The sequence below is a fragment of the Phacochoerus africanus genome, chromosome 15, assembly GCF_016906955.1.
Source record: "Phacochoerus africanus isolate WHEZ1 chromosome 15, ROS_Pafr_v1, whole genome shotgun sequence".
Taxonomy (NCBI): Eukaryota; Metazoa; Chordata; class Mammalia; order Artiodactyla; family Suidae; genus Phacochoerus; species Phacochoerus africanus.
Window position 1 is genome coordinate 125877797 of NC_062558.1, and position 25753 is coordinate 125903549.

Sequence of the window (25753 nt, forward strand, 5' to 3'; positions counted from 1 at the left end):
AGCAGTTAACAAATCTGACTAGCATCCATGAGGATGCAGGTTCAATCCCTGGATTAGCTTAGTGGGTTAAGGGTCTGGCCTTGTCGTGAGCTGTGGTGTAGGTCACAGACATAGCTTGGATCCCGCATTGCTGTGGCTGTGGCGTAGGCCGGCAGCTTTAGCTCCAACTGGACCCCTAGCCTGGGAACCTCCGTATGCCATAGGTGTGGCCCTAAAAAGCAAATAATTAAAATTAAAATAAAAAAAAGTCTACAAACAGTAAAAACGAGAGGGTGTGGAGAATAGAGAACCCTCTTACACTGTTGGTGGAATATAATTTGGTACAGCAACTATGGAAAACAGTATGGAGGTTCCTCAAAAAACTAGAACTACACATATATAATGGAATATTACTCAGCCATAAAAAGAATGAAATAATGCCATTTTCAGCAACATGGATGGACATAGAGATTATCATACTAAATGAAGTTAGTGAAAGTGAAATATTTGATATATCTCTTATGTGGAATCTAAAAGAGGATGTAAGTGAACTTATTTGTAGAACAGAAAGAGAATCATTGATTTTTTAAACAAACTATGGATACCAAAGGGGACAGGTGGTGGGAGAAGGGTTGGACTGGGGGTTTGGGTTTGGCATATGCACACTGTGATATATTACCAGTGGAAATTGAAAAACAGTGGTGAAATTATATTTGATAGTACTCATCTCCTTATTGCCTGGGAAATTATTTTGTTTTGGTATATGGGTTTCACTTGGCTAGGTTATTATTTTGGAGAGTAATAAATATAATATAGTAAATACAATAGGGAATTCCTGTTGTGGCTCAATGGGTTCCTAACTGGACTAGTATCCATAAGGATGTGGGTTTGATCCCTGGCCTCTCTCAATGGGTTAAGGATCTGGTATTGCCATGAACTGTGGTGTAGGTCACAGATGTGGCTTGGATCCTGCATTGCTGTGGCTGTGGTGTAGGCCCCAGCAGCTGCAGCTCCATTTTGACCCCTGCCTGGGAACGTCCATATGCCATGGGTGTGGGCTTGGAAAAAACCCCACAACAAAACAATCAACAGCAGCAGTAAAAAATTAACTGCTATCCTTCAACTCTAAAAGTTGAGTTGATGCTCAGTACCACCAAAGCCCAAAACATCAAAACATTTGGCTCAGTGTTATAGTTTAGTTTAGCCTCAAAGTCTCATGCATTGTTTGCACTTGTATGGTTTCTCAACCGGATATTTTTGATCTTAATGAAAAAAAGCGAAAATAATGTAAATCCTTGCTTGAGTCAGTAAGAAAGGAAAAAACTATAATTTAACAAAACTTTTGTACTATTCACTTAAAGTGATTTGGTACTTTAAATTTCAGATGACAAGGAAGATTGCTTTATTTATAGCCTGAAAGTGAAAATAAAGGTGTTTGATACACTCTTACTCAATGAGTCTAATTTAGTGAATGCTTATTATATTCCAGGCAGAGTGTCTTATTCTCATTACCTAATGTAATAGGACAGCAGTTACTAAAGAACTTGAGTATCCTATTTTGGACCCTTTCAGAGAGTCCATGTGGTTAAAAATATTAATATGAAGATATTTTTCTCTAAATCTCATTCTGTTTTAGGTTTGCTATGTAGTTTTCCAAAGGCTACATGACCTATGATTATAATAGATTGAATATAAATTCAGAATGAGAATACAGTTGTATTAAACCAACATTAAAGAGATTTGCAAGAGTTCCTGTTGTGTCTCAGTAGTAAAGGATCCCACTAGTGCCCATGAGGACGTGGGTTTGATCTCTGGCCTTGTTTAGTGGGTTAAGGATCTGGCATTGCTGTGAGCTGTGGTATAGGTTGCAGGTGTGGCTCAGATCCTGTGTTTCTGTGGCTGTGGAGTGGGTTGGCATCTGAAGCTCCGATTGGACCCCTAGCCTGGAAACCTCCATATGGCATGGGCGCAGCCCTAAAAGACAAAAAAAAAGAAAAAAAGAGATTTGAAAAAATATAAAGTAATGCCTCAGTTTTCACTATTTGTTTTTTTGGAAATTATAATATAAAAAAATAAAATGTACTATTCATTTTAATTTTAATATTTTCCCCAGTATTTTATTATGAAAAATTTCAAATGTATAGAAAATGATAATGAATTATAGAGAGGACACCTGATACCCTTACCCTGTGTTCTAAATGAACGTCATGCTCTGCTTTATCCCTGATCTGTCTACCCACCCCCATTCATTTCAGTCCATCTCAGTTTTTTCTAGTTTCATTTTTAATCTTTTTATTTTTGCCTTTTTAAAATTTTAGATTATTTACAATGTTATGCTATTTTCTGCTGTGCAGCAAAGTGACCCAGTCATACATACATATATGTGTGTGTATATATATACATTATATATACACATAAACTTGCATATGTACACATGTGTATGTATATACACAAATATATGTATATACATACATATATACACATTATATATAATGTACGCACATGTATATACACATTATATATACATATGCATGTATATATATATACACACACACACATTCTTTTTCTCATACTATCTTCCATCATGGTCTATCCCAAGAGATTGGATATAATTCCCTATGCAGTACAATAGGACCTCATTGCTTATCCATTCTAAATGTAATAGTTTGCATGTACTAACTCTAAACTCCCCATCAATCCACTCCCTCTGCCTCCCCCTTGGCAACCGCAAGTTTGTGGTCTATGTCTGTGAATCTGTTTCTGTTTTGTAGATAGGTTCATTTGTACCATATTTTAGATTCCCCATATAAGTGATATCATATGGTATTTGTTTTTCTCTTTCTGACTTCACTTAGTATGAGAATCTCTAGTGGCATCCATGTTGCTGCACATGGCATTATTTCATTCTTTTTGATGACTGATTGGTATTCCATTGTGTTTATGTACCACATCTTCTTGATCCATTTATCTGTCAATGGACATTTAGTTTCCATGTCTTGGCTATTGTGCATAGTGCTGCTATGAACATAGGGGTGCATGTATCCTTTTGAATCATTGTTTTGTCCAGATATATGCTTAGGGGCAGGATTGCTGAATCAAATGATAATTATATTTTTGGTTTTCTGAGGAACCTCCATACTGTTTTCCATAGTGGTTGTACCTGTTTACATTCCTGCCAACAGTGTAAGAGGGTTCCCTTTTCTCCACACCCTCTTGATCATTTGGTATTTGTAGACTCACTTATGATGGCCATTCTGACTGATGTAAGGTAGTGCCTCCCTGTGGTTTTGATTTACATTTCTCTGATGATTAGTGATGTTGAGCATCTTTTCACATGCTTGTTGGTTATCTCTATGTCTTCTTTGGAGAAATGTCTATTTAGGTCTTCTGTCCATTTTTCAATTGGGTGTTTTGTTTTTTGGTTGTTGAGTTGTATGAGTTGTTTGTGTGTTTTAGACATTAAGCCCTTGTTGGTCTCATCATTTGCAACTATTTTCTCCCATTCAGTAGGTTGTCTTCCCCCCACCCCCCCTTTTTTTTTTTTGGTTTCCTTTGCTGTGCAAAAGCTTGTAAGTGTGGTTATGTTCCATTTGTCTATTTTTATTTTTATTTCTGTTGCTTTGGGAGACCAACCTAAGAAAACATTGGTACAATTTATGTCAGAGAGTATTTTGCCTATGATCTCTTCTAGGAGTTTTATGATGTCAGGTCTTAGGTTTAAATCTTTAAGCCATTTTGAGTTTAGTTTTGTTTTTACGGCTGAGCCTGTGACACATGGAAGTTCATGGGCTAGGGTTTGAATTGGAGCTGCAGCTGTAGGCCCATGCCACAGCCGTTGCAGCACCAAATGTGAGCTGCTTCTGTGACCTATGCCACAACTTGAGGCAACGCTGGGTCCCTAACCTACTGAGTGAGGCCAGGCATCAAACCTGCATCAGAATGGATACTATGTCACGTTCTTAACCCACTGAGCCACAATGGGAACTCCCATTTTGAGTTTATTTTTGTGCATAGTCTGAGGGTATGTTCTAACTTCATTGATTTAATGCAGCTGTTCAGTTTTCCCAACACCACTTGCTGAAGTGATTGTCTCTTTTCCATTTTATATTCTTACCTCCTTTGTTGAAGATTAATTGACTGTAGGTTTGAGAGTTTATTTCTGGGTTCTGTGCTCTGTTCCATTTATCTGTATGTCTGTTTTTGTACCCATACCACACTATTTTGGTTACTGTAGTGTAGTGTTGTCTGAAGTCTGGGAGAGTTATGCCTCATGCTTTGCTGTTTTTCCTCAGATTGCTTTGGCGATTCTGGGTCTTTTACGGTTCCATATATATTTTAGGATTATTTGTTCTAGTTCTGTGAGAAATGTCACGGGTAATTTGATAGGAATAACATTAAATCTGTAGATTTCTTTGAGTAGTATGGCCATTTTAATAATATTAATTCTTCCAATCCAGGAGAAGGGGATATCTTTGCACCCTGTTTAATTTCCTTTATTAATGTTTTATAGTTTTCAGCGTATAAGTCTTTCACCCCCTTAGTCAGATTTATGCCTAGTTTTTTTTTGTTGCAATTTTAAAAAGCATTATTTTTTTATATAATATTTCATTGTTAGGGTAAAGAAATGCAGCCAGTTTCTGAATGCTAATCTTGTATCCTGCTACTTTGATGAATTCATTGATAAGTTTGCATAGTTTTTGTGTATGGAGTCCTTAGGGTTTTTTTTTATATATAGTATCATTTCATCTTCATACAGTAACAGTTTTACCTCTTCCCTTCCAATTTGGATACCTTTTATTTCTTTTTCTTGTCTGATTGCTGTGACTAGGACTTTCAATACTGTGTTGAATAAAAGTGGTGGGAGTGGGCATCCTTGTTTTGTTCCAGATTTTAGTGGCAGCCTTTCACCATTTAATATTATATTGACTGTGGGTTTGTCATTAATAACTTTTATTATGTTGAGATTTGTTCCTTCCCTACTCACGTTGGTATGAGTTTTGTCATGAATAGGTGTTGAATTTTATCAGATGCTTCTGCATCTATTGACAGGATCATGTAGTTTTTGACTTTCCTTTTGTTCGTGTAGCATGTTACATTAATTGATTTGCATATATCGGACCATCTTTGTGATCTTGGGATGAATCTCACTTGGTTGTGTTGTTGTCTCAGTTTTTTTGATACCATGGGCCTAATTTGTACTGTAAATTGCTCTCTGAAGGAGAAAATTTGATGATATATACACTATCAGTGTGTATATATCATAAAGGGGCAAGACATCCCAGAAACTGGAAGAGTGTTTGTAATAAAGTTTTAAGTTAAAATTTTAAATGAGTAAATACATGTATTTTTAAATGATCAGTTTTAATTTTTACTATGGTCAGACCCAGGAGATGTAAAATGTATAAGGAAAAGATCTGTGGGGTTCTCAATAATTTTTAAGAGTTAAGGGTTCTGGAGACCAAAATGTTTGAGAACTGCCACTTTAGAGTAATTCCATAAAGATCATACTGATGCATCCAAGGCTGAAGGGGCAGGAGGCGCTGATAAATTGAATGTGATGTGGAGACTAAGATGTAGTCAGACTTCATAGATCAGTGTGTTAATGAAACACTTCATTGTTTATGCACACCAGAGCATAAATTTATATCATATTTATATAAACTTGTGTTTTAGAAAATAGGCACCGTTTTAAGTTCAATTTGGACTCTTAACAATAAACCACTGTTTGGGAACAGTATATTTAAACTTTAGAAAGACTGGAATAGATGTGTAAAAAAAGTATTAGAAAGCAAAGCTTGTAGCTTCTTTACTAAACATAGATGAAATGAGACTTCTCTCTCTGCAGTTTTAATTAAAGAATCAAAAACACAGCTTATACAAAAATAGTACACCTGGGCTATGGAAATTAGATTTAGAGGACAATTATCTCTACCTGTAGGAATAACTTTGAAATTGCTTTTGTTATGCGCTGGTTATTTTTCTATTAAAGTGATACTATATTATGTAAATTGAAGCTTGTGACATAAATGTTGTAGTGATTTCACTTGCTGAGAAATCATATGCCAGTGCACTAGATTTATACAGAAAACCTAGCAGTCAGCACATTTTAACACATGTTATAGAGCCATAACTTTTCTTATGTTTAACAATTAAAGAAATAATTAGGATCATCTGTTCTCATCCTTTACCAAATTATTAGACAAATTTCGTTTAGTATGTTGCAGTGAAGCCTTTAAATATTTTGTTAAAATTATTTAAAGAAATATGGAAGTCGTACTTAGAATCCTGAAATAATTGAAAAATACATATGCTTTTTGGTAATGTAAAAATAAGGTATAATAATTATTATTATTTTTTTTGCTAGCTCATCTTTGTGGAGAAGGATGGAATCATATTGGGGATGCTTGTCTCAGAATCAATTCCAGTAGAGAAAACTATGACAATGCAAAACTTTATTGCTATAATCTTAGTGGAAATCTTGCTTCATTAACGACCTCAAAAGAAGTAGAATTTGTATTGGATGAAATACAGAAGTATACACAACAGGTAACAGTTATATTTGTTGATATTGGGGAAATATGCTGATAATCCTATAACTTCTTTTTTGTTTGTCTTTTTAGGGCTACACCCATGGCATGTGGAAGTTCCCAGGCTAGGGTTTGAATTGGAGCTACAACTGCTGGCCTACACCGCAGTAAAGCTAGATCCCAGCAATATCTGTGACCTTCACTGCAGCTCATGGCAATGCTGTATCTTAAACCCACTGAGCAGGGCCAGGGATCGAACCTGAGTCCTCATGGATACTAGTTAGGTTCCTTACTGCTGAGCCACAAGGGGAACTCCCTTTCTCTCTCTCTTTTTTTTGTGTGTCTTGTTTTTTTTTTCCTTTTTCTTTCTTTTTTGGGCTATATCTGCAGCACATAGAAGTTCCCAGGCTAGGGGTCCAATCGGAGCTGTAGCTGCCGGCCTAGCCATAGCCACAGCAACACAGAATCTGAGCCATGTCTGCCACCTACACCACAGCTCAAGGCAATGCTGGATCCCCAACCCATTGAACGAGGCCAGGGATCAAACCCACATCCTCATGGATATAGTCGGATTTGTTTCTGCTGCACGTCAACAGGAACTCCCATCTTTTTGTTTTTAATATATTACTATTTTTTTACTAAATCTTGGAAGTAAAAGTGGAACTGATTTTAAAACTACTGGCAGATAACTCCTGTATACTTGGTAATAAGATCTTCTAATTACTCATCTCATGTTTTGCTTAGTAAACCATTGCATTATTTTACCAAGAAATTATCTTATGTGAGTAAATATACTTCAAAACTTATGCATGTAAGAATTTGTTTGGAGTGTCATTACTTTGTAACTTGAGATGTTCCTTATAATTAAAACACGAGACCAATACATTGGCTATATTTGTATATATGTATTTTGTGAATATGTGTCCTCAAATATACAAATGTTTAGCAGAATTTAGACCGATTTTTAAAGTATGTGGAAGATATGGAACATACAGCCCTTGGAAACAGTTTCAAGCTCCTGGAGTTGTTTTATGGAAAACATGTCACAGAAAATGGGATATTTAACTGGAAATAGTATCAAATATCATTTTATAAGAAGTTTCTTGTAGGAATGCACAGTATTTATTTTCTTTTTTTGGCATGTTAAAATATAGTCAACACTTGGAGGTCCTGATGTGGTGCAATGGGATTTGTGGCATTTCGGGAGCACTGGGATTCAGGTTTGCTCCCTGGCCCAGCACAGTCAGTTAAGGATCCAGTGTTGCTGCAGCTGCAGCTTAGGTCACAACTGCGGTTTGGATCTGATCCCTGGCCCAGGAACTTCATATGCTGCAGGGCAGCCAAAAAAGGGGGAAGAAAGATCAATTTTTAAGAACAATCTATGTTAGAGATTTGGAAATAGTTTACTAAGTATAGTTTTGAAATGTTTTAGTTAATTTACTTGCCATTTCTTGAGAACTTTTTTTAAAATTGAGGTATAATTGAAATTATATAGTTTTAGGTGTATAACATAATGATTTGATATTTGTATAGATTGTGATGTGTATTGTTTCCATATATATATATATATGTTTAAGATTCCACATGTAAGTGTGATCATATGGTATTTGTTTTTGTCTGACTTATTTCACTTAGCATATTAACCTCAAGGCCTCTCCATGTTTTGGCAAATGGCAAGATTTCAGTACCCTGTGATCTCACTTGTATGTTGAATTTAAAACAAACATACAAAGGAACATACAGGGAGGCAGTGGGATGGATGGGGAGTTTGGGGTTGGTAGATGCAAACTATTACATTTAGAACGGGTAAGCATTGCGGTCCTATTGTACAGCATAGGGAACTATATCCAGTCTCTTGGGATAGATCATGATGGAAGATAGTATGAGAAGAAGAATGCGTGTGTGTATATATATATGACTGGGTCATTATGTTGTACAGTAGAAATTGATACAACACTGTAAATCATCTGTATTTTAATAAAAAAATAGAAACAAACAAACAAATAAGACTCCCTAAGCTCAAAGATAATGGAAGGCAGATTGGTACTTTTCCAGTGGCAAAGGTAAGGGGGTGGGCAAAATGTGTGAAGGGGGTCAAAAGGTACAAGCTTTCGGTTATAAAATAAATACACCATTTGTCTATAATGTACAACATGGTGACTATAGTTAATTATACTGTATTGAATATTTGGAAGTTGCTAAGAGAGTGGATCTTAAAAGTCTTCAACACAAGGAAACTATGGTTGGTGACAGATATGAACGAGACTTCTTGTGGCAGTCATTCCACAATGTATACAAGTATCGAATCATTACTTTGTATCCTTGAAACGGATATGCTAATCCTATGTCAATAAAAAATGTAGTCAACTCTTGAGAATAGATAAAATATGAGATTTGGAAACAATTTACTGAATCTAGTTTTGATATACTTTAGTTCATATACATACTTGAAATATACTATTATAACATAAAGTATATAACATCTTAGCCGATTTTTGTATTTTGTGTCAAAAACAAAATTAGAACTCGATATAGATTAGGGAAGTGATAAAGCTAAATAATAATAAACACCTCAAATCTGGGGTGTATGCAGGATTTGGCCAGTGTTTCAGAACTACGCACACACATATACACATATACAGAGACACCCGGTGGTAAATAATCCACAAAGTGACATGATTTCTATACATATAATGGGGATATGGCTGTAACTCAGCTGTTGCTTTGAAAGTGATATTAGGGCAGATCTCAATGACTTTTTTTTTGACTTTATGCTGTGGCTTTTATTTGGACAAGGAGTCTGTTGCTACTGCAAAACTCCACTCTGTACAGTGCAGTGGACATGGTTTTGTCTTGAAAACTTTTAAGAACAAATATTACCAATTGCTTATATTGAATCAGTTAAGTAATACTTTCTTGGTGTAGCTAATTTTTAAGCAGCATTGAGGATAGCATATCCAAATGATGGAGAGCATCAAATCTGGACTTAACTGCTTATCTCTACAGCTTAGTAGCAAGTTAAACTCCCCAGCCCTACTTTCCTCATCTGTAACCTGGGATAATAATCATAGCTATCTTGTATGTTTATTATGAGAAATAAATAAAGTACTGCATGTGATGAGTATAGATAGATAAATTTTATTTTTGAGTGTTTACTAAAGTTATCATTATTATTTTTTGCACTTTAAAGATTATTTTTTATATGTTTGTTTCCACTACTGCTCTTACCAGTGTTTCCAGGAGTCATTAAATAGAGAATGAATTCTTAGGAAACTAAATGACTTTATTTGATGGATAGTTAATATTGATATTTACTGTAGAAAAATATTTGCTCCAGACTGGCGTTTGAATTTTTCTATTCTACAAAGCCTTCCTCTTCTCCTACTAATTATACTCTGACCCTTTTCCTTTTAAGATCATTACTGATTTATGCTAAAGAATAAGAATATATATTACTGGGAGTTCTCTTGTGGCTCAGTGAGTTGGGGACCATGCATTTTCACTGCTATGGTTCTGGTTACAGATGTGGAATAGGTTCAGTTCCTGGCTTGGAGACTTCTGCTTGCCGCAGGAGCTGCCAAAAAAAAAAAAAAAGAGTATGTGTTACTGATTTTCTTTTTGCTTATAGCAGGGACATAAGCATCTGATTTTTAAAAAATTATGTGAGAACATTTTTGTATAAATGTTAAAAAAATTAGAGTTACTTAAACATATGTTCTTTTGAAACATTTGTATGAACATTCAGTTCACTGTTACTGCCTAAAATAATGTTTTGTTGGTATTAATATGTATATTTTTCACAGGCATTGATAACAGATAATTTCTAATGCCATTTTATGTCTGTAGAGTCAAAGCCCTGTCCCTTCATTAATAAAACTGGTAAATTAATTGTATCCCCAGCTTTTACAAATATTCAAAAATTTATGTGATCACAATAGGATACTAGGCTGTCAGATTTATTATATGCTTGATATTAAAAGGGTGGTGAAAAATTATAATTAAATTTGAATGGAAAACTTATCTGTGTCCATTTTTATATGAGCTGTAGCTCTTTTTCTGGGAAGGATGAGCTAATCTTCATTCATTTAGTGCTACCTATTTATTGAGCACCTCAGTGTACTTGGCAGTCTACTGCTTGCTGAGAATACAAAGATCAGAAACAGTCCCAAAGAGTCTGGTCAAAGAGCTTGTGGGGGAGAAAGACAGGTGTGATGATTGCATGTAGGTGCACACGAGGTGATATAGGAAGACAGAAGATTGGGTATCTAACCAGTAATGTGGACTGAAGGAGGTTTTTAGAGTAATGCCCTAGTTAACTTTTGTAGGACTTTTGAGTTGGCCAGCATGTGAAGATATTTGTAAGGCGATTAGATCAGTGCTTCTGTTTTTTCTCTTAATTTGCCTTGTTTGAGTGCTACCAGCCTTCCGGCTAAGGATAAGATGTACGTGGTGTGATGACGGAGAGATTTATTGACTTTTCTTGAAATATTTTGGAATGATGTGATGGGGTTTATTTGTAAATTTATCTTTAGCCATATGGAGCATATAGCATAATTTAAGATCTGTTTATATTGTACTACCAAGAGCGTCATTTCTTTAATTACGAAATTGAGGGGCAGTTACCAATGACCATTTGGAAATTAGCTCTACTGAATATGTATCACAAAGAGCTTATTATTGGTAGATTCACATTCTTTGATTTTTAGAAAGCAGTAGTGTTTGGCTTTAGAGCTCTATTGCTTTTTTCCTTGTTTAAAATACGTTATCTTCATACCTCACGATTTCTTGTATAAGTTGTTTGTCTTTTCTTATGATTGTAAATCATAAAGATGGGACTGATAGTTATTTTGGATGTATGATGAACTTAGATTCAATAGTTTTGTGGACTAGGCTGTCTTGTTTATGAAGAATATTTAGCTTTATTAGCAAGCCGAGCTTTAGCAAAGTTTCAAAGTTGGAAACTTCTGCAAGGTGATACTCCATTAAGCGCATCTTTATATAAAATGAATTACATCCAGAGTTACTGCAGTTATATAAACTAAAGATAATCCTTCCTTGGCAAATAAAGATCAACAAATTCATGCACTTTAAGAGGTATCTTGTGTCAAATGATCATTTACTTATAGGAAATGGCTAATGAAATGTTGCAGTGATTTATGGTGTGCTGCAATAAATTTTCATAATATAGTAATTTATCTTTCATTTTTCAACTGCCTGTCCAGTTCATTTATTGGGTAATAGTAACTTTAAATGTTTTATCAACTGCTAATTTTTCTGTTCCTCTTCTCTTCCCTACAGATTTTTATCATTATGATTTAGAGAATAAAATTTCATTTTAAATGACTTGTCTTTACTATAGATAGTTATGAAATATAGGCAGAATTGCTATAATGTGAAGCACAGTCATTAATCTGTAATATCTATGTTGGATTGATTCCTGCTGTTATTATCAAGAACTATAAAAATGTTGCAGCTTTTTTGTTATCAAAATTCGTTTAGACAGTGTATGAAATATATGATGATCACAAGGCAAAGCAGCATGTGCATTTTTATAATTAGGAACATTATTTATTAAGTACTATCTCTGTCTCAGGAATTGGATGCTGGAAAATAACCATCTCTGTTCTAATGGCCTTGTTGACCAAAATTTATTGACTGGGAGTTTCCATCGTGGCGCAGTGGTTAACGAATCCGACTAGGAACCATGAGGTTGCGGGTTCGATCCCTGGCCTTGCTCAGTGGGTATAAGGATCCAGTGTTGCTGTGAGCTGTGATGTAGGTTGCAGAGTGGCTCGGATCCTGCATTGCTGTGCCTCTGGCATAGGCTGGTGGCTACAGCTCCGATTAGACCTCTAGCCTGGGAACCTCCATATGCCGCAGGAGCGGCCCAAGAAATGCCAAAAAAAAAAAAAAATTTATTGACTGCCTATCACGTGTACAGTACTCTACTAGGGGATATGAAATGTAGTATCATAATATTTATACTACTTTAATTTTTTCTAAGATATATTTTTTGACTGTTTTCTATATGACAATTATCTTTATATATTCTATAAATTTCTAGGTCTGTGAGTTCTTTATAAGCTCTCTAGGATCATTTATACAACCTTTTTAGAATAAATACTGGGTATAAATAACTTATTTTTATATTGTCAAAGACTCAGATGGAGGGATATGTTTTTCTGTACCCTGACAGTCAATAATGTTAGAAAAAATAGAAGGTAATGTGGAGTTTGGAGACAACTTCATATTATAATCTAATATTATAAGCTTGGTAATTTAGGACATAAATCTATTATTATGTATATTCAGGTTAGAACTGTTTAGGAATGATGTCAACAAAATGTGGAATGGGAGTTTCCAGCACCTAGTCCTTCACAGAAACATTGATTTGAACAACCATTGGTACACAAAATACCTTTACAAAAGCTAAGGAATCCAGGTGAGAGATTACATAGCACCTGAAAGGAACACAGAAATAAGAAAAGACTCATTGAACATGGCAGAATAGACCTTTTCACCCTTGCATCTTCTTTCCTGTAAGCCCATACAGTACAGTGAACCACCGTGAGAAATACCCTCTGCAAGGGGGAAGGAGAGTGAAATTAAGCGAACTAAACAATTCTATATAACACTTCAAAAGCAGACTCTACTAAGCAGAATAAAGAGTCAACAGGCTCAAAGATAGGTCTTTTGAAATTACCCAGAGTTTAAAAAAAAAAAAAAAAGAGTAAAAAAGACAAAAATACATAGGGCACTTGACTATAGACCACAAGTGAATTGATATACACATTGTAGGAATTCCCAAAGGCACAGAAGGAGAAAAGGGCAGTAAGCTCATTTGAAGAAATAGTGACCAAAAAAGAAAAAAAAGAAAGATAGGAAACTTCTCAAACGTGAGGAGGGAAATAAACATCCAGATCTATAAATCCCAAAAGAACCTCAAGCAGGTTGAACATAAAGAAGTCTTCACCAAGACTTGTTGCAGTAGAGAACCCCAAAAGAAATTCATGCATTTATGACCCATTGGTCTTTGAAAGAGGTGCTGAGAACACATGATGAGGAAAAGACAGTCTCTTCAGTAAAAGAATCTGGGTACTCTTATGAAGAAGGATGAAAGTGGATCCGTATCTCACATCACATGCAAAAATCAATTCTAAATGGACTAATAACTTACATGATAGGACTTGAAACTGTAAACCTACATGAGGAAGATTCTTCTTGACATTGGTCAGGGCAGTGATGTCCTGGATATAACCCCAAAGGCACAGACAACAAGAGCAAAACTAGATGACTGAGATTGTATCAAACCATAAGCTGTACAGCAAAGGAAACAGAGTGAAGAGACAACCTGTGGAATGAGAGAGAATGTTTGTAAACCATATATCTAATAAAGAGTTAATTTCCAAAATATATAAGCAACTCAAATAACTCAACAGAAAAAAATAACCCAGTTAAAAAATGGGCAAAGGACATAAATACATAATTTTCAAAGGAGACTTAAAATTGCTGGCAGGTATATGATAAAAAAACTCAACATCATTAATCATCAGGGAAATGCAAGTCAAAACCAATTGCAACATCACTTTGTACCTGTTAGAATGGCTGTTATCTAAAAGACAAGAGGTAGATATTGGCAAAATTGTGGAGAAAAGGAGTCCTTGTATACTGTTGCTGGGAATGTAACCAGCATAGTCAATTTGGAAAACAGGAGTTTCCTCAAAAAATAAAAACTGCTGTATGATCCAGCAATCCCATGTCTTGCTATACATCCGAAGGAAATTAAATTAGCATCTTGAAGAGATATCTTCATTCCCATCATTGCAGCGTTATTCACCATAGCCAAGTTATTAGGGAAGCAGCTTAGGGTCCAATAGATACATGGATGAATAAATAATACTATATATGTGCATATATGTACATACACATATATAGTATTATTCAGCCTTAAAAAAAAAATCAGGAAACCCTGCCATTTGTTGCAACATGGATGGGTGTGGTAAACACTATGATCTCACTTATATGTGGAATCTGTAAGACTCAAACTCATAAAAGCAGATGGTAGAATAGTGGTTGCCAAGGGCTGGGGATGGGGGAAATATGTGTAGGTCAAAGGGTACAAAGTTTTAGTTATGTAGGATACATAAATCTGGAGGTCTCATGATCTGTTCAGTTACTATTGTTAACAACACTACATTGTATACTTGAAATTTGTCAAGAGAGTAGATCTTAAATGTTCGCACTGACGCACCAAAAGGGAGCTACATAAGGAGATGGTTATGAGTTAGGCTGATTGTAGTAATCATCTCAAAATGTATACATGTACCAAAAGAACATATTGTACACCTTAAAATCTCTAATTTTCATTTGTCAATTATACCTCAAGAAAACAGTACATGAAATCTCAAAGAGAAATCCTTAACCCTAACGCAGAAACCAGAAAAGAAAAAGAGGTTCGTAATCTAAAAAACTTTGTGAAGAAAGTTAAGTAGCTTGGACCAAGAATGTATCATTTTTTCAGTCTCATTAACAATTTGAAACTGAGTAATGATTAAAATAAGGTATGGAAATACAGAATATATTTTGTTTTCTAAGGAGTATTATGGAGAGCATTAAGAATGTTTAGTTTTGTGGCATTTGTCAACCTCTTAATTAAATTTTTGGTGTAAGCGTCAAAGATTGTATTAGTTTTCTCGATCTCCTTAATAATGAAAGTAGATGACATTAAATTATCTAAAACTGCAGAGAGTCCTCGTGTAACTAGTAGAGGTCTCAACTAGAAGAGAGGCACTTCCTCCTAGTCCTCTTGTGAACCTGTTATGAAATTCTCACTCAGCCTTTATATACTGTTCATTGATTGTGTTTTCTGTTTTCTCTCAGCGCATGTTGTGACAATTTAGCTTTAGATTCTTAACCTCTATAACTGATTAGATTGGCAGTGGCAGTGGTAATAGGGGCAGCAGCAGAAGTAGCAGTAACAGCAGCACCAATACAACATTTTAACTTTTTTAATGATCTTGCCTGAATCAGACAGGTTATTTATAGCAGATATCCCTATTTCATAGACGAGGAAACTGAGGTTCACAAGGGCTAAATAAAAACACTCTAGTCTTGTCACTAAACATAAAAGTAAATGTTTTTTTTTTAATTAAAAATTTTTTTTCCATTATAGCTGGTTTACAGTGTTGTGTCATAAAATAGATGTTTTAAACATAGTGTTGTAATACACATTATTCTCTACGATGTTCTGGAATTGTTACTTATCCTTGGCGCTAGAAGTCATTAGAAAGGCAGTTCTGTATATTTTCAAATGTAATTTTTAATGATCGAAAATGAGCAATCTGCTAAGAAATATGATACAGGATTTTTACCTCTCATTTTTAAAAAATGTCCCTCTTGCTATTTGTTTACAGAAAGTATCACCTTGGGTAGGCTTACGCAAGATCAATATATCCTACTGGGGATGGGAAGACATGTCTCCATTTACAAACACAACACTACAGTGGCTCCCTGGTGAACCTAATGATTCTGGGTTCTGTGCATATCTAGAAAGGGCTGCAGTGGCAGGCTTAAAAGCTAATCCTTGTACATCTATGGCAGATGGTCTTGTCTGTGAAAAACCTGTTGGTAAGTAGTCTGGTAAACTAGTCCTTCTTTAAAAGAAATAATGTTTCCAACTCTTCTTCCCACTAGTCCCTTTCAGGGTGCGATACTGATAGGCCTTAAGTAACTTTCACCATCTTTTTATGATGCAGATTCCCATGTAAATTTTATCTTTATCCTCATTCCCCACTTACTGTTGGTAACTTCAGTATTAATATGTGAAAATACCAAAATTGTGTTGTTTTATATAATAATCTTTATTTCTTGGTAAAATAGATTTTTAAACATAAGGTTGGAGCTACAGTATAGTGACAGCCTATTCTTAATTTGTTAATGTCTTTTATAGTAATAGTCTTTGTCTGAAAGATTTGTCATTAACGATTTTTTTTGGTCTTTTTGTCTTTTTAGGGCCGCACCTGCAGCACATGGAGGTTCCCAGGGTAGGGGTCGAATCAGTTGTAGCCGGCAATCTACACCATAGCCATGGCAATGCGGGATCCAAGCCACGTCTGCGACCTACACCACAGCTCACCACAATGCTGGATCCTTAACCCACTGAGTGAGGCCAGGGATTAAACCTGCTTCCTCATAGATACTAGGGTTTGTTAACCCCTAAACCATGATGGGAACTCCAAGATTAGCAATTAATTTAGAATCATTTTAATCCTACAGGTGTATTATTTCAGTTGGCAAGTCAAAAGAAACATTCCCATTACATCTTTTGAAATGGATTTTTAAGTGAGAAAGGAATATTGAATTCTTTTCTCTTTTTAAATATTCCATTTTTATTGCAGTAAAATATACATAACAAAATTTACAATTTTAACCTTTTTTCTTTTATTTTTGAGGTGTAATTGCCTTTTTAAAACCATTTTAAAACGTAGAGTCCCGTGTCGTTAAGTTCATGCACATTGTTGTTAATCTGTCAACACTGCTCATCTGCAGCACTTTTTCATCTCCCCAGACCGAAACCCCATGGCCCTTAAACAATAACTCCTGCTCACTCCTCCCCAACCCCTGACAACCCACCTCCTACTTTCTGTCTCTATGAGCTTGGCTACTCTGGGTATCTCATATAAGTGGAATCATAAGATGTGTGCCCGTTTGTGACTGACTTTTTTCTCCTAGCACAGTAAAGTTCACCCATGTCGTAGCATGTGTCAGAATTTCATTCCTTCTGAAGGCTGAATAATTAATTATCCATTGTATGTATCTATCACATTTTGTCTTTTCACTTATGCGTTTGTGGACATTTGTCCTTCCGCTTACTATTGTGAGTAATGATGCTATGAACATGGGTGTACATATATCTGGTCCAGTTCCTGCCTTCATGTCTTTTGTGCATATAGCCAGAAATGGAATTGTTATATTATATGGTAATTGTATGTTTACTTTTCTGAAGAATTGCCACAGTACGGAAGGGTCATCATTTTGACATTCCTACAAGCAGTGTAGAGGGTTCCAAGCTCTCCACATCCTTGTCAACATTAAAAAAAACCAGTCATCCTAATGGGTGTGATAAAACCTATATTTTATTTAAAGACTTTATAGTCACTGGTTTTGTTTTTATTGTTTGTTTATATCAGAGACATGTTCACTGACAGAGCATTTGCTTTGATGAGGTGTCGAATATTTATGAAATTGTGGCTAGCTAGAAAAGCAAATAATGATGGTGTATATAGTATTTAGCTAATAGGAAAACTCAGTCGTGTGTTACATTTCCATTAAAAATTTAAATTATGCGGTTTGATATATTTTGTAAAAGACTAAAAATTTCCAAGGAATTGTACATGTCAAATGAGATAAAATTTAAGAAGTCATGTCATCCTCATTCTCATTTATCTTACCCACAGTCTTTAATTTTTATCCCACCCTTGGCTTACTTGAAACATTCTCTAGGTAAAGAAACAAATGAAATTCATATACTTGTGTTAAAATGCAGCTAATAAATAAAATAATTTTGTTTGTTGATTTATTCTAGTCAGTCCAAATCAAAATGCAAGGCCTTGCAAAAAGCCGTGCTCTTTAAGGACGTCGTGTTCTAACTGTACAAGCAACGGCATGGAGTGTATGTGGTGCAGCAGCACAAAGCGGTGTGTCGACTCTAATGCTTACATAATCTCTTTCCCATACGGACAGTGTCTGGAGTGGCAAACTGCCACCTGCTCGCGTGAGTATTTCTCTAGAGCAACTTTTCCTTTGACTGCAACATCAGTCACTTTTCTGTGATAGACAAGAGAAATTGAATGTTAGAGGAAGTTTTTTAAAAATGAGAAAAAATATTGTCACTAGTTACAATTAAACATGGCTGGGTACAATTAAAAGCGAGTTTGAAAACTCCTTAATGCTCCAAGCCGCTGATTTATGTCATGCCAGTGCCATTATTTTGAATTCCATTAAACATCTTACCAAACTATTAACATTTTACCACACTGGTGTCCTCCCAGTCTCTGAGTGTGTATTGAAAACAGCGTAACACCTCATGAACATGCTCCTTTCAAGGATCACATATTGCTTTGCTGTGCTTCTTTAGTGTCCTTTACTCTAGCAGAGTTCCTGTGTCTTCTTTTCCTTACAACTGTGGTTTTGTTAGGAATATACACCAGTTGTTTTGCAGATTTCCCAGTTTGCATTTGTCTAATTGTTTCCTTATGATTAAATTCAAGTTAAGTATTTTTTTTTGGGGGGGGGGGAGACTATCACATCATTGGTGGTGTATCTGCTACAGATGCAGATGCTTAGTCTTGGTGTCACCTGGAGAGTCATGTCAGCAGGCAGCACTGAACTTGCTGTGGGTTGTGCTTCAGAGGAAGATCCTGCCCCTAGCTGGTCTCATGTTTTATAAGGACTGGAACACGAGGATGCACCTGAGTCAGTGTTACTGGGTACTGTGTGGTTCTGAGAGGGGCCTTTCTGGCAAAGACAAATTGCGTTAGGATGCCACTGCCAAGCACATTGCATAATACTGCTGGTGGCGCTTGGCAGTCATGTAGGAATTTGAGACCCTGTGCAGCTACTTTGGCATGGGAGAATGTAGAAGCTAATGGTTTTAGTTAGCTCCTTGCTAGCAGAAAATACATTTTCTCTTTCCACGGTCGCTCCTCTAATGCCGGAGCTAATCAAAAAGATGCCTTTCCAACAGGGATAGCAATTAACTACTTCAAGGAATCTGAATTAGTTTGGATACGTAATAAGAAGGTAGACAGGATTATTTACTTCCACTGCTCCCATCCCTTTACTTCTTTTTTTTTTTTTTTTTTTGTTGTTGCTATTTCTTGGGCCGCTCCGCGGCATATGGAGGTTCCCAGGCTAGGGGTCGAATCGGAGCTGTAGCCACCGGCCTATGCCAGAGCCACAGCAACTTGGGATCCGAGCCGCGTCTGCAACCTACACCACAGCTCACGGCAACGCCGGATCGTTAACCCACTGAGCAAGGCCAGGGACCGACCCCACAACCTCATGGTTCCTAGTCGGATTCGTTAACCACTGCGCCACAAAGGGAACTCCCCATCCCTTTACTTCTTAATGCATTCATTTGTTTAGTGTCTGTCTTCTTTTGACTGATCCAAACCACAAGTCCTTTTTTGGGAGTAAGGTGCTTTGCAGGGGCCCAGAACTCGCTGTTCTACAACCACAGTTAGCTGCAGAATCACCTCAGATAAAATTGGAGTCCAAGTTTATGCACATCCAAAAATCCGTTGTCTGAACAAAGAAAAACATCCATTCATTTGCTAAATCCAGACACAGATAAAATGAGAGGAATATTTTGTTTCTCTTCAATTCCCTACATCCCAGCTCTTGAATGTCTGGGACGCTCACGAGGACCAAAGGACCAGGAGTCCTTAGGTTTGTTTTGTTTCGTTTTTCCTCCCAGTACTTTTAACTACAATAAACAGGGTTTGCAATGAGTGAATTCAGTTAACATGTGCCAGGCCCCAAAGGAACTGCAGTTACAGTGCTGTCAAAGAAACAAAGCAGCAGCCATTTGACGCCCAGCATAGATTAAATTCAGGCATGTGTTATAGTTGAAAGGTGCTCAATGGGATAGGGAGAAACTGTTTCAGTCTTTATAAGGGAATCTTCCCCTGGGGCTCTTGTCATCTTAATTCTAGTCCTTTTCTCCTAACAGTTGTTTTGAGTTATACACTATTATCTCTTCTCTCATCCTATCTTTGCAGCTATTGGAGGTCCAGTCCCAGTTTTTGCATCAGTTCCCTGGCTTCCCTTTGTTCCTTTCTTTCCTGGAAGCAGCCATTTGCAGGTTGCCTAAAAACATGGGACACACACAGCCTGTTTCTGTAATTTTCTTAAGTACCCTCTGGACTGTCTTTTGAGCCCATTGGCTTCCCTGTACTCCTTCCATAGGAGACAGCTACTGGCAACATGACCGTAGTGAAGATTACTGTCCAAGCAGCAACATGCATTGTCTGCCCATACACTCTTCTTTCGGTTCTTCTTTTGCGCTCTCTTGTTTTTCCTCTAAGAGGAAGAGCTGTTTCCTCTAAGAGTAGCATATTTCTGAGATCACTTTTGATGGGGAGTCTGCTGTTGGGACGCTTGCTCCCAGGATCTAAAGGTCCTCGGACAACATGTTTGTTCAGTTTTGAGCCCTTCTTGCTCGGATGAGTGACTTTCTCATTCAGAGGTAGCTGCTTTTACCCCAATGTAGGTAGAGAGTCAGGATTGTCCAAAACATTCCATTATTCCCAGAGAGGATGTTTCCTTCCCCTAGTGACCCAGCCAAATCCACATTTATTCCCTATTGAGCACCACTGTTGCTTGAAGAGCTGAGACAAGGCAGTAATTGTCACAATGTGTCCTGGAACTTGTAGGCTGTCGATGTTATGTACCTTTGTTCTCCCAGGCTCTTGGCATCAACTGGAGAGGTGTTCTTGGGATGGGCTCGCCATATTCGATCCCTGGCCTGGGAACTTCCATAGGCAACAGGTGCGGCTGCAAAAGAAAGCAAAAATAAGCTATATTGGGAGTTCCCATCATGGCGCAGAATCTGACTAGAAACCATGAGGTTTCGGGTTTGATCCCTGGCCTCGCTCAGTGGGTTAAGGATCTGGTGTTGCCATGAGCTGTGGTGTAGGTTGCAGATGCGGCTCGGATTTTGCATTGCTGTGTCTGTGGCGTAGGCTGACAGCTATAGCTCTGATTCGACCCCTAGCCTGGAAACCTCCATAAGCTATGGGTGTGGCCCTAAAAAGCAAAAAAAAAAAAAAAAAAAAAAGTGGATGCTGCTGGAAAAGATTAGAGGTGCTGATTAGGTAAAGGGTACAAGGGAGGCAAAGTTCCGCTTCTAGGCTGGATGCAGTTACAGAGTATTATTTATTTACAATAATTGTTTAATTTAATTTTATTATTATTATTATTATTTTGTATTTTTCTTAGGGCCGCACCCGTGGCATTTGGAGGTTCCAGGCTAGGGGTCAAATTGAAGCTGTATCTGCCGGCCTACACCACAGCCACAGATGTGGGATCTGCACCTTGTCTGCGACCTACACCACAGCCCACGGCAATGCTGGATCCTTAACACACGGATCCAGGCCAGCGACCAAATCCGCATCCTCATGGATATCAGTTGGGCTTGTTACCACTGAGCCACGACAGGAACTCCCATTTATGATAAGTTATTAATATTACATTTTTCTTTATGTACTTCTCTGTATGTGTGTTAAATTTCACCATGAAAAAGACTAAATAAAAGGTAGGGGAAATGGAACTTGGAAAGTCTCCAAACTCTGAAAGTCTTAAAAAACTTGCTAAAAATTATTTAGAGTTAAGTCTTGGTTGTCTTCTCAGTTGACAAATATTTTATTTCATTCTTTCCTTCTCATTTATTCATCTTGTGGAAAATAGTCTTCAGTAATTCTTTCCAAATGAATTTGTGGTTAGTAAACTTTTTGAGTTTTTGCATGGCTGAAAGTGCATTTTTCATGTTCAAGTGAATGATTAAATGGCTGGATGGGGTGTTCAAATAATTCTTTCCTTAGAACATGTAACATTTGGTGTTGTAGATGAGAATTTTCATGCCAAGCTAATTTGCATTCCTTCATGAGACATCTTTTTTTAAAATTTATTATTATTATTATTACTATTTTTTTGGCTGTACCCGTGGCATATGGAAGTTTCCGGGCTGGAGATGGAATTCAAGCCAAAGCTGCAACCTGTGCCACAGCTGCAGCAATGTCAGATCCTTAACACTGCGCCAGGCCAGGGACAGAACCCATGCCACTGCAGACAGCACTGGACCCTGAAACCTTTTCTTAAGCCACGTCATCTGTTGAGTGGCACCTGGGTTGTTTCCATGTCTTGGCTATTGTAAATAGTGTCACTATGAACGTTGGGGTGCGTGTGACTTTTCAAGTTAATATTTTTTGTCTTTTCTGGATATGTGCCCAGGAGTGGGATTGCTGGATCATATGGTAGCTCTATTTTTAGTTTTCTTTAGTGGCTGCACCAATTTCCATTCCAGCTCACAGTGTAAGAGGGTTCCCTTATTTCCACACCCTCTCTAGCATTCATTATTTGTAATCTTTTTGATGATAGCCATTCCGATTGGTGTGAAGTGATGCCTCATTCTGGTTTTGATTTACATCTCTCTGCTGATTAGTGATGCTGATCATCTTTTCACGTGCTTGTTTTTTTTTTTTTTTGTCTTTTTGCCATTTCTTGGGCCACTCCCGTGGCATATGGAGGTTCCCAGGCTAGGGGTCGAATTGGAGCTGTAGCCACCAGCCTACACCAGAGCCACAGCAATGCGGGATCCGAGCCGCGTCTGCAACCTACACCACAGCTCACGGCAACGCCAGATCGTCAACCCACTGAGCAAGCGCAGGGACCCAACCCGCAACATCATGGTTCCTAGTCAGAGTCGTTAACCACTGCGCCACGACGGGAACTCCAGACATGCTTGTTTATCTGTGTGCCTCTTTGGAGAATTGTCTGTTTAGGTCTTCTGCCCATTTTAGATTGCATTGTTTGTTATTTTTGATATTAAACTATCTCAGCTATTTGTATATTTTCACTATTAACTGTTTGTTGGTCACATTGTTTGAAAATATTTTCCTCCATTCTGTAGGTTGTATTTGTGTTTTGTTGATTTTGTGTGTGTGTGTGTGTGCAATAGCTTGTAAGTTTGATTAGGTCCATTTGTTTATTTTTGCTTTTAATTCTTTTGCCTTGGGAGATAGCTCTAAGAAAATATTGCTATGATTTATGTTAGAGAATGTTTTCCTTATGTTCTCTTCTAGGAATTTTATAATATCATGTCTTTAGATTTTTAAACCATTTTGTGTTTATTTTTATATGTGATCTAAGGGAGTGTTCCAATTTCACTGATTTACATGTAGCTGTCCAGTTTTCCCAGCAACACTTGTGAAGGGACTGGACTGTCTTTTCTCCATTTTATATGCTTGCTTCCTTTGTCATAGATAAATTGGCAGTAGATGTGTGTAAGTTTATTTCTGGGCTCTCTATTCTGTTCCATATGTCTGTTTTTGTGCCAGTCCACACTATTTTGATTATTATAGCTTTGTGGAATTTCTGAAGCCTGAGAAAATTATGCCTCCAGCTTTGATCTTTTTCCTTAGGATTGCTTTGGAAATTCTGGGTCTTTTGTGGTTTTGTATGAATTTTAGGATTATTTATTCTACTTTTGTGAAAAATATCATGGTTCTTTTGATAGGGATCACATTCCATCTTTAGATTTCTTTGGATGGTATGGTCATGGTAACAATATTAATTCTTCCAATCCAAGAGCATGGGATATCTGTTCATTTCTTTGAATCAGCTTCAGTTTCCTTTACAGTGTTTTATAGTTTTCAGTGTATAGGTCTTTCACCTCCTCGATTAAGTTTATTCCTAGGTATTTTATTTTATTTTTTGATGCAATTTTAAGCAGGATTTTTTTTCACTTTCTCTTTCCGATATTTCATTGTTAGTATAAAGAAAAGCAATGGATTTCTATATGTTAATCTTCTATCCTACTGCCTTGCTGAATTCATTTATTAGTTCTCATAGTTTTTGTGTGGCGTATTTACAAATCATTCTCTATATAGAGTACAATGTCATCTGCAAATAGTGACAATTTTACCTCCTCTTTCCAATTCTTATCTATTGCTGTGGCTAGGACTTCCAATATTATGTTGCCTAGAAGTGGTGAAAGTGGCCATGCTTGTCTTGTTCCTGAGTTTAGTGGGAAGGTTTTCAGCTTTTCACCATTGATTATTATGTTGCCTGTGGGTTTGTTCTAAATGGCTTTATTATGTTGAGATATGTTCCCTCTTTACCTACTTTGTTGAGCGTCTTTATCATGGATGTTGAATTTTATCAACTGCTTTTTCTGCATCTATTGAAATGATCATGTGGTTTTTGTCCTTTTTTGTTGATCTGGTGTTTCATATTGGTTGATTTGCATATGTTGAACTATCAACCCTGGAATGAATCTGGCTTTATTGTGGTATATGATTCTTTTTTATGTATTGTTGGATTTTGTTTTCTAGTTTGTTTTTTTTTTTTGAGAATTTTTACATCCATATTCATCAAAGATATTAGCCTGTAATTTTCTTTTTTTGTAGTGTTTTTATCTGATTTTGCTATCAGGGTGATGATGACTTCATAGAATGACTTGGGAGTGTTTTCTCCTCTTCTAACTTTTGGAATGGTTTGAGGGGAACTGGCAAGAGTTCTTCTTCATCTGCTTGGTAGAATGCCCCAGTGAAGCCACCAGGTTCTGGACTTTAGTTTGCAGAGAGTATTTTTTAAATTACAGATTCTATTTAACTTCTAGTGAAAAGTCTGTTCAAGTTATCTGTTTCTTCTTGACTCAAATTTGATAGGCTGTATATTTCTAGAAACTTGTCCATTTCATCTAGGTTGTCCCAATTGGTTGGCATATAACTGTTCATATTTATCTGACTTTTTCTCTTACTCTCTTATAACTTTTTGTATTTCTGCAGTATCAGTTGTTATTTCTCATCTTTCATTTCTTATTTCATTTATTTGGATACTCTCTCTTTTCTTCATGGTTAGCCTGGCTAGAGGTTTTTCAATTTTTTTTTTTTTATCTTTTCAAAATCCAGCTCTTGGTTTTATCTATCTTTTCTACTGTTTTTTTTTTTAATCTTTATTTTATTTATTTCCTTTCTGATCTTTACTATTTCCTTCCTTCCTTCTGCTGGCTTGAGGTTTGCTTATTCTTCTTTTTCTAATTCTTTTAGGTGGTAGGTTGGGTTGTTTATTTGAGATTTTTCTTTTTTGTCTTTTTGCCATTTCTTGGGCCACTCCCGTGGCATATGGAGTTTCCCAGGCTAGGGGTCGAATTGGAGCTGTAGCCACTGTCCTACATCAGAGCCACAGCTATGCGGGATCCAAGCCGCATCTGTGACGTACACCAGAGCTCACAGCAATGCCGGATCCTTAACCCACTGAGCAAGGCCAGGGATTGAACCCGCAACCTCATGGTTCCTAGTCGGATTTGTTAACCACTGTGCCACGACGGGAACTCTGTATTTGAAATTTTTCTTGTTCCTTGAGAAAGGCCCACATCATTGTGAACTTCCCTCTTAAAACTGCTTTCGCTACATCCCATAGATTTTGTAAGGTTGTGTTTTCATTGTCATTTGTTGGAAGTATTT

At 36.8% G+C, this 25753-nt stretch overlaps 1 protein-coding gene across 2 annotated transcripts in view; it reads left to right on the forward strand.

Moving 5' to 3' along the window:
- ATRNL1 (attractin like 1) overlaps nt 1–25753 on the forward strand; it is a 765538-nt gene that overhangs the window by 158511 nt on the left and 581274 nt on the right. For both annotated transcript variants that reach the window (XM_047760605.1, XM_047760606.1), the window contains exons 15-17: nt 6344–6525; nt 15920–16133; nt 18091–18279. In XM_047760605.1, the coding sequence (XP_047616561.1) occupies nt 6344–6525; nt 15920–16133; nt 18091–18279 (585 nt within the window). The remainder of the gene's footprint in view (nt 1–6343; nt 6526–15919; nt 16134–18090; nt 18280–25753) is intronic.